This window comes from Haplochromis burtoni, unplaced genomic scaffold (assembly GCF_018398535.1).
Source record: "Haplochromis burtoni strain Fernald_Lab_line unplaced genomic scaffold, NCSU_Asbu1 Contig_425, whole genome shotgun sequence".
NCBI classification, from domain to species: Eukaryota; Metazoa; Chordata; class Actinopteri; order Cichliformes; family Cichlidae; genus Haplochromis; species Haplochromis burtoni.
The window spans coordinates 449,522-458,996 of NW_024582786.1; the positions used below are offsets into that span (position 1 = coordinate 449,522).

The 9,475-nt window shown below is 41.0% G+C and overlaps 1 protein-coding gene and 1 long non-coding RNA gene across 2 annotated transcripts in view; one reads left to right on the forward strand and one right to left on the reverse strand.

Annotated features, from left to right (window-relative positions):
- LOC121812066 overlaps positions 1-5,258 on the reverse strand; it is a 27,699-nt gene extending 22,441 nt beyond the window's left edge. The window contains exon 1 of the long non-coding RNA XR_006052848.1: positions 4,909-5,258. This is a non-coding gene — a long non-coding RNA (uncharacterized LOC121812066). The remainder of the gene's footprint in view (positions 1-4,908) is intronic.
- Positions 5,259-5,666: 408 nt separating this feature from the next.
- Positions 5,667-6,778, forward strand: LOC121812067 (the record flags this gene model as incomplete). The annotated part of the gene is given in 1 exon segment (XM_042213199.1): positions 5,667-6,778. A coding segment is annotated over 1 exon segment (1,048 nt), but the record flags the coding sequence as incomplete, so codon positions are not given.
- Positions 6,779-9,475: the final 2,697 nt, after the last annotated feature.

Sequence of the window (9,475 nt, forward strand, 5' to 3'; positions counted from 1 at the left end):
TTACTTAAATAAATTGAAACTGAAAATGCTACGTCCAGATAACAAAATCTACTTTTAGGGACTTCACAACAGTAACCAAGTATTTTCTGCCTGCGATCCATACAGCATGACCCGCAGAGAGAAAGAAGCTTGCGATGAAATGTTCACTTTCCAATACAGTGATGGCATGCTCCTTGAAAACCTTTACAATTACATCATCTGTATGTTTGTCTAATTCCATGAATGTCAGTATGACATCTGGCTCTTTCCATTTCTGTATTAAAGAGCTGTAACCATACCTGATATCACATTATCAACTTTGATCTTTTTAAGTCTAGGCCAGAGTTTTATGAACAGCCGTTGGGCGATGGCATCAACTTTTTCAGTAGAGGAAGGTGAACTGGCATTTTTAATGACACGTGTCACCACCTTCTTGATACAGGCTTCCACAGTTAACCTGTAATTTTCAGCCTCCTCAGCATCACACAGGGCTGGATTCTGCATAGTGTCGATCAGGTGATTTTTAATGATATCTACCGTCAGTTTTCTCAACACTGGGTCCTCGTCGTTCAGTAACATCAGTAAATGTTTTTCTTTACAGAATGTTTTCTGACGTAGCTCTTTGTAAATGGCCCGTGTCGAGATCTTTCAGTTTTTTTTTATGTATATATCTTGATCGTGCAGAACACTGTTTTTTTTTGGTCCCGTTTGGATCTGTGCACGGTGTTGGAAGATCCACGGATATTTCAAGTGGATCATAGCCTTGCTATGGCTGTTGACTTATTATAATTAACACGTGTTAACAGATACCTGTTGGAGTTTTTCTTTAGAAGGTTTGTAGTGCGAATTCTTCGCAGCCCGTGTGAGCACAGCATCAATGAGTGCGCTCACACATTCTTCTTCATCATCATCATAATCGCTGACAGTAGTGCCAGATGATGATTTTTTCTCCACTATTGGAAATATATTACTTTTAAATTCTTCTAAAAGTGTTTGAGAAATGGCTTTAGTTTGTTCGTCCTCGTCATCCTCGGCTCTAACGCACCAGGAGAAGAACCTTGCCAGTAGGCTTTTTTTACGGAAGAGGTGATCTTCAAATATGGAAATGATCACCTCTAGGTACGGCTGACCTACGGCTAGCGCAATGATCACGAGATCAGGGTTAATGTCCAGCCGCTTTGTGATGTCTTTAAAAATCACCTTTTCAAGTTTTTTAATCCCCCTGTGTGTGATTTTGAGAGGTTTTTGCTCAACTTGTGCCCACAGAGCTGTGAAGAGGCGCTGCTGAATCATGTCAGATGGCGACACCTTTGCCTCTTTGGAGGCACGTGTAATAACAGCATTTATTAGCTCTTTAACGAGCAGCTGTTCTTTTGACACCGGAGGTTCCTGGAGATCAACTGACTCTGGATCCCCCGGATTCTGTTGATGGTTGCATGACTGAGGGCAGCACACACAGTGCTTCGATTTCCCCTCGTCGCTCCGTAAAATGTTTACGCCAGGGACGACACTACATTCAGAGTCGTCTTCAGTGGCGCAGCTTTGAATCGCATCTGGTTGTTTATAATGAAGGTCAATCAAATGGACCAATATGGCAAGGCCATGATGATCCACTTGGTAAAATAAATCCGTTTGGCATCTTTCTTGGCCTTAAGACAACAATTCTGATGGCTACAGATCCAAACGGGACACAAAAAAAACAAAAAACACGTGTTGTCTGACAACAGGATCAAAGATCTGCATATACATAAAAAAAACCTGAAAGATCTCGACAGGGCCATTTACCAAGAGCTACGTCAGAAAACATTCTGTAAAGAAAAACATTTACTGATGTTACTGACTTAAAAAGATCAAAGTTGATAATGTGATGTTCATCACTGATTGTCAGGGTCCCTGAGCAGTTATGAATTATATTATTATTATTGTATGTATATTTGGTGTTGCTGTCCTTCTCCCTGTTTGCGTGTGTGTGTGTGTGTATATATGTGTTTCAGTGGGCGCCTTCAGGCCTGGTGGGTGTGGCCCTGCTGACGGTCTGGCCACACCCGAAGCCACACACCTGCTGCTGATCAGGCCTCGTCGGGGGAGCTACTTAGGAGAGTCTTGGAGCTCCCACCGACGCGGGATCATTGCGTGAGTCTCCACGTTAGTCATCCATTTGAACTGAGTTAGTGTATGTATGCCCGCGGTTATGTGTCCTGACGGCTGCGTCTATTGTGTCCCCAGGAGAAGTGTGGAGCGCCAGACAGCAGCCAGCATGAGGACTGCTGAGACACGGACTGGTCACTGAGAGACACGACACGGGAGTCAGGGGAAACCACGGGCATTTATTGTTGTTATTTCCACACACTGTAAATAAACGCACTGCTTGTACATAGAGCACCGCGCCTGGGTCCTCCTTCCCCACACCCCCCACGGTTTGCCATGCCAAACCATGACAGTGATATGGTTTACAGCTCTTTAATACAGAAATGGAAAGAGCCAGATGTCATACTGACATTCATGGAATTAGACCATGAATATGCAGATGATGATAATTGTAAAGCTTTTCAAGGAGCATGCCATCACTGTATTGGAAAGTGAACATTTCATCCAAGCTTCTTTCTCTCTGCGGGTCATGCTGTATGGATCGCAGGCAGAAAATACTTGGTTAGTGTTGTGTAAGTCCCTAAAAGTAGATTCTCTTCATCTGGACGTAGCATTTTCAGTTTCAATTTATTTAACATCTAATCGAGTCATTTTAAAAACCCTTGACCGGTCGAGGCAGATGGCCGTTCCTCACTGAGCCTGGTTCTGCCGGAGTTTTCTCCCTGTTAAAAGGAAGTTTTTACTCCCCACCGTCGCCTAGTGCTTGCTCAGAGGCAATTGTCAAATTATTGGGGTTTTGTTTTGTGCCATCTAATACACAACTTATCGTATTGGGCACTCTAAATGTATTTTTCATCAATAAAAAGATCCAAAAAAGATTATATTGTGAATTCTGCGTGTTTTCATTGTCACACAAATGTATACATTTTCAGCTTAGACTGAACGTGTTTGTTTGTCATTCTTTTCAAATCAAAGATTTTAGTAGCAACTATTGTATTAAAACATTGCACAGACGTTTTACTCTGATTACACAAACCTTATGTAGGAGTAGGTCACAGATAAGAGGTATTCATTTGTAAATTTGACCTCTGACCTCACAGAGATCAAATGTGACAGGATATTTGTACTGTAATTTTCAGACTATAAGGATATTTGTATGTAAACTATAATTTCATATTAAGAATCCACATCAACACGTTCTCACTCTCAAAGTGTCAAATGTTACACTAGGTGACAAATCGTCAGTATGTTACGCTTTTGGCCACCCAACATGTCCCTGTGTTACTTGTTCGGAAAAATGAGGAAACATGAGAACCATTTCGAATCAATCTACACGTGTATGTTTATTTTACTGTAACTTCTTTGGAAAACACACGATGAGGTTAGGATTAAGGTTAGGGTTATGGCTGGAATACACAGCTGGAACGTGTATTACACCGGGAGCGTCATTCTATTGGATATCATCCACAATCCGGCGCGTATCAAATGGATGCGGAAGGTTACCTTTCACGTGTCTATGGGACACCTTGGAGCGCGACTAATCGTCGGTATGTTACACGTCGGGAATGAGAACGGGCTGTCCACATATATTGGTATGTAATCTACTAAATTTTGCCAATACAAACAATGGCAGTAATGAATTAATTCATCAATATAATAATTAATATATATAAATATAAAAACACATTTACAAAAAAAATTACTCACTGTCTACTTTAGCAGAAGGTTTTTAGCTGAAGATAGTTTAATCAGCTGTTTTGCCAACACCTTCGTTTTTATCATTTATCATCATTTTAGAATATAATACATTACTGTAGATCAGGGGTCCCCAATCCCAGTCCGCGAGGGCCGGTGTCCCTGCAGGTTTTAGATCTCACCCTGGGTCAACACACCTGAATCACATGATTAGTTCGTTACCAGGCCTCTGGAGAACTTCAAGACGTGTTGAGAAGGTCATTTATCCATTTAAATCAGCTGTGGTGCATCAAGGACACATCTAAAACCTGCAGGAAACCAGCCCTCTTGGACTGGGATTGGGGACCCCTGCTGTAGCTCAAACAGCATATGAAGCATTTAAATTCAGACCAACCTTATAAGCGTATAACACCGATGGGGAACAATGTGTTCTGCAGAATACTCTTGATACTTTAAGAGCAATTTGCCAATAATACAGATTCATGTGTAGTAAGGTGGTTTCATTGCTACTTTTATTAAAGGAGTGCTTCTAAAAATTGAGGTGGTCATCTCCGCTTGCATTTCTGTAAAAGCCACAGCATGCCACCTTGGGTAAGAATATGTATTCTTAACATTTTGCTGTCACAGTTTAGCTGTTTTCATTTCCACTGACACATCAGCTCCTAAGACCACAATACTACTACCAAAGTACTACAAGGATCCGGAAACAAGGACAGAGGGGGGATATAAAATATACCAAATGTTTCTTGAATTGTTAGCACAAGTGTATATGTGTATGTATCTAGTCGGGTTTATATGCAGTAGTGCTCACTTGTTTTCTTTCATTTTATTACTTAACTGTGCTTAATGTAAGTCACTGATATTAAATATTGATTTTACAGAGGGGTGGTAGTTTGGTTTGAGATTTTCCTGTTAATATTTGGATATTTTTCTTGCATTAACAATTTTTTGATTAGAAAAGCAGAATAAAATGTGCAAATTAGCTTCATTTATAGTTTGTTATACTCCTTCCCTCTAATACAAATATTTCATTTCTAACTCTGAGTGTAAGTGCATAATTTAATAATAAGTGTTTCTGCTCACAAATGTCCACGAGCACAGACATGCACGCAAAAACTGCGTGACTCCTCGCTGGCTGTAACTCACCGCGCGTGTTCACCTGGAACGTCCTCTAAGAAGACGTGTGACCATTCTGATAGCCGTCTGTGTCTGCAGGTGAATGAGTGAAGCTACATAAACAGTTAAATTAGCATAGCTTACCAGCCGTAAACCCGACAACAACACAGTGGGTGAGGGTCGGAGGGGGGGTCGCTTGACATTCTAACTTTAAAGGAAGGATTTTAACAGTATTTGCTGTGGGTTACAGCAGTGGACCAGCAGGCTACATGTTTGAATCCAAACAAGTTTCACTCAATCCCAACAACTGAGGATCGCCATTGTATGCGGTCGCTAGGTAACGTCACGTCGCCGTCATATCGGATGTGGGCGGGGCTTAGCGCTAGAATCCCTTTGATCCTTTCATGTCTTGTGTGACATCACCTTGGTAAAAGCTCTATAAATAGAATGCATTTGCACAGGGTTAGTTACAAGGTAAGTTTAGTATAGAGGGAGTAAGAAGATTAATGTCTAAGACACAAACTCAGCATTACACATACAAAACAGTCCAGATTGTAAAAACGTTATATTCATTATGAAAATATGAATTCTGCCATTGAAACAGACCGATGCGATTCAAAGCTGCGCCACTGAAGACGACTCTGAATGTAGTGTCGTCCCTGGCGTAAACATTTTACGTGAGCGACGAGGGGAAATCGAAGCACTGTGCTGTGCTGCCCTCAGTCATGCAACCATGCAACAGAATCCGGGGGATCCAGAGTCAGTGCTGGCTCGTTCAAAGAGCTCGTTAAAGAGCTAATAAATGCTGTTGTTACACGTGCCTCCAAAGAGGCAAAGGTGTCGCCGTCTGACATGATTCAGCAGCGCCTCTTCACAGCTCTGTGGGCACAAGTTGAGCAAAAGCCTCTCAAAATCACACAAAGGGGGATTAAAAAACTTGAAAAGGTGATTTTTAAAGACATCACAAAGCGGCTGGACATTAGCCCTGATCTCGTGATCATTGCGCTAGCCGTAGGTCAGCCGTACCTAGAGGTGATCATCTCCATATTTGAAGATCACCTCTTCCGTAAAAACCTACTGGCAAGGTTCTTCTCCTGGTGCGTTAGAGCCGAGGATGACGAGGACGAACAAACTAAAGCCATTTCTCAAACACTTTTAGAAGAATTTAAAAGTAATATATTTCCAATAGTGGAGAAAAAATCATCATCTGGCATTACTGTCAGCGATTATGATGATGATGAAGAAGAATGTGTGAGCGCACTCATTGATGCTGTGCTCACACGGGCTGCGAAGAATTCGCACTACAAACCTTCTAAAAAACTCCACAGGTACCTGTTAAAACACGTGTTGTCTGACAACAGGATCAAAGATCTTCATATACATAAAAAAAAACTGAAAGATCTCGACAGGGCCATTTACCAAGAGCTACGTCAGAAAACATTCTGTAAAGAAAAACATTTACTGATGTTACTGAACGACGAGGACCCAGTGTTGAGAAAACTGACGGTCGATATCATTAAAAATCACCTGATCGACACTATGCAGAATCCAGCCCTGTGTGAAGCTGAAGAGGCTGAAAATTACAGGTTATCTGTGGAAACCTCTATCAAGAAGGTGGTGACGCGTGTCATTAACAATGCCAGTTCACCTTGCTGTACTGAAAAAGTTGATGCCATCACCCAACGGCTGTTCATAAAACTCTGGCCTAGACTTAAAAAAATCAAAATCGACAATGTGATATTCCTCAGTGATATGGTTTACAGCTCTTTAATAGAGAAATGGAAAGAGCCAGATGTCATACTGACATTCATGGAATTAGGCCACAAACATACAGATGATGTAATTGTAAAGGTTTTCAAGGAGCATGCCATCACTGTATTGGAAAGTGAACATTTCATCGACAAGTTCTTTCTCTCTGGGGTCATGCTGTATGGATCGCAGGCAGAAAATACTTGGTTATGTTAGTGTAAGTCCCTAAAAGTAGATTTGTTCATCTGGACGTAGCATTTTCAGTTTAATTTATTTAACATCTAATCGAGTTCATTTTAAAAACCCTTGACCGGTCGAGGCAGATGGCCGTTCCTCACTGAGCCTGGTTCTGCCGGAGTTTTCTCCCTGTTAAAAGGAAGTTTTTACTCCCCACCGTCGCCTAGTGCTTGCTCAGAGGCAATTGTCAAATTATTGGGGTTTTGTTTTGTGCCATCTAATACACAACTTATCGTATTGGGCACTCTAAATGTATTTTTAATCAATAAAAAGATCCAAAAAAGATTATATTGTGAATTCTGCGTGTTTTCATTGTCACACAAATGTATACATTTTCAGCTTAGACTGAACGTGTTTGTTTGTCATTCTTTTCAAAATCAAAGATTTTAGTAGCAACTATTGTATTAAAACATTGCACAGACGTTTTACTCTGATTACACAAAGCTTATGTAGGAGTAGGTCACAGACTAAGAGGTATTACATTTGTAAATTTGACCTCTGACCTCACAGAGATCAAATGTGACAGGATATTGTACTGTAATTTTCAGACCTATAAGGCGCACTCAAAATCCTTTAATTTTCTCAAAAACTGACAGTGCGCCTTATGTATGAATTCTGGTTGTGCTTATTGACCTGGAACATATTTTATAAACTACACGGTGCTCAAAAATCTGTCAAAAATTGTTTTAATACGACTTTGGATGTTGTGATCATTGCACTAGCCGTAGGTCAGCCGTACCTAGAGGTGATCATTTCCATATTTGAAGATCACCTCTTCCGTAAAAAAAGCCTACTGGCAAGGTTCTTCTCGTGGTGCGTTAGAGCCGAGGATGACGAGGACGAACAAACTAAAGCCATTTCTCAAACACTTTTAGAAGAATTTAAAAGTAATATATTTCCAATAGTGGAGAAAAAATCATCATCTGGCATTAGTGTCAGCACACTCATTCACTGTAAAAAATCAAACTTGCTTACAGTCATTTCTTTCACAATTCAACAATAAAAGCTGAGTTGCCCCATAAACTCAAATACATTAAGGGTTTCAACTAATCCTTTAACGTTTTGGAGCAAAAGTTGGTCTCAGATGAAATTTATTGCTGGCAAAATGAATGAATTCAAGTTTTACATGAGTTGAAGCTGTTGGCGCCTTTCTGTGCCTGAGCACGCATGCGCATGTCATATTTTTGGATACTACGGGGTCTACTTTGCACATTTGCAAGGACTGAAAGCCACCTGGCCGTCTGCCTTAATGCGAACACGAGGCTTTTTACGCCAGGAGCTGGATGCAGCTAAGATGTTCATGTCAACTTTCTGAAGGCAAGTACTGTTTCTTTTAATGTGCATTTATATGTGTTTACTACCTCATTTAAGCTCCCCCCTAGACTGTTTTACTCAATCGTGCTGCTTGAATGCCCTCGTGAGCAACTTGAATGTTTTCCATCATAAAATAGTGCTTTAAAGTTTTAGTATAAAAATCGCCATGTCACAAAACAATGAAAATCCGACAAGCATCCCTACCAAACAGGCGCGCTCATGTCTGACAAGCCTCCGCGACACCCCCTACGTGTATTTCATGTAGGGGCCGGGTGTTCGCCATACCACCGAACGAAAGAAACCCGACAAAATAAGCTAGCTCGCTCATGGCAAACCCCCCGCCGCTTTTTAAAATAAATAATTAATTAATTAATTTCGGGGGCCCCCGCTGCCATGTTTAATTTGTTCAAGTCATATTTAGCCAATAAAATGTGGTTTAGTTTCTGTGTGAACGGGGTGGTGGAGTCCTCCACCGAGAACACTCACGTTAACTTTTATCGAGTGGAAAAAAAGTTAGCTTGTTTATATTATGCTAACATAGCTGTGTCGCTAGCGGTCACGTAGCACATCATTATATACCAGCTAGCCCAACTTCAGTAACCCTACAAACGTCACTGCTGTTTAGTTTTCTGTCTTCATTTATGCTGGAAGTGATAACAGAGCTGTACGTTTTAATTTGTTTCCAAAACCCCGCAGTCAGGACATGCTATATTGTATTTAGATAGAAGCTAGCGAGCTAACTCCCTGCTAACTTCTAACTCCGTTAAATGTCATAAATTCCGTTTTCATGGATGCCTGGATGTTAAACTCAATTGTTACACCTGGTAGAGCAGAACGCTGATCATTTTATTAAAGATGAAAGACTTTAGACAGTTTTTCAACTCTCAGTAATGCCATAGTGATCGTTTGATATATGGACCTGCAGCGGAGTTTAGGTCCAGACACGGCTAGTGACGTCAGACTGAACAACCGGATTGGTGTTAGAATTTACCATGTCAGCCAATCAAAACAATGATATGGCAACATGCGGCACTTGGTTGTTTAGGGAGAAGGGGCAGTTTTAGGAGTGACACCCGTGACGGAAAGCGGGCGAGCAAAAGAAAGAGAGCGCAAGTTTTCATATGTGAGACATTAGTGACGTTTAGCGTGTTTGGAGGCTAGAGTTAGTGTGTAGTGTAGTTATTGTTTTGTATTGTGTGTCAGTTATACTGCTGAATGTCACATTTGCTCCAAAAAAGCCATCAAAAGCAGATTCCAGTGTAAACGCTGTTCCCACATGGAAAACAGGACTGATACA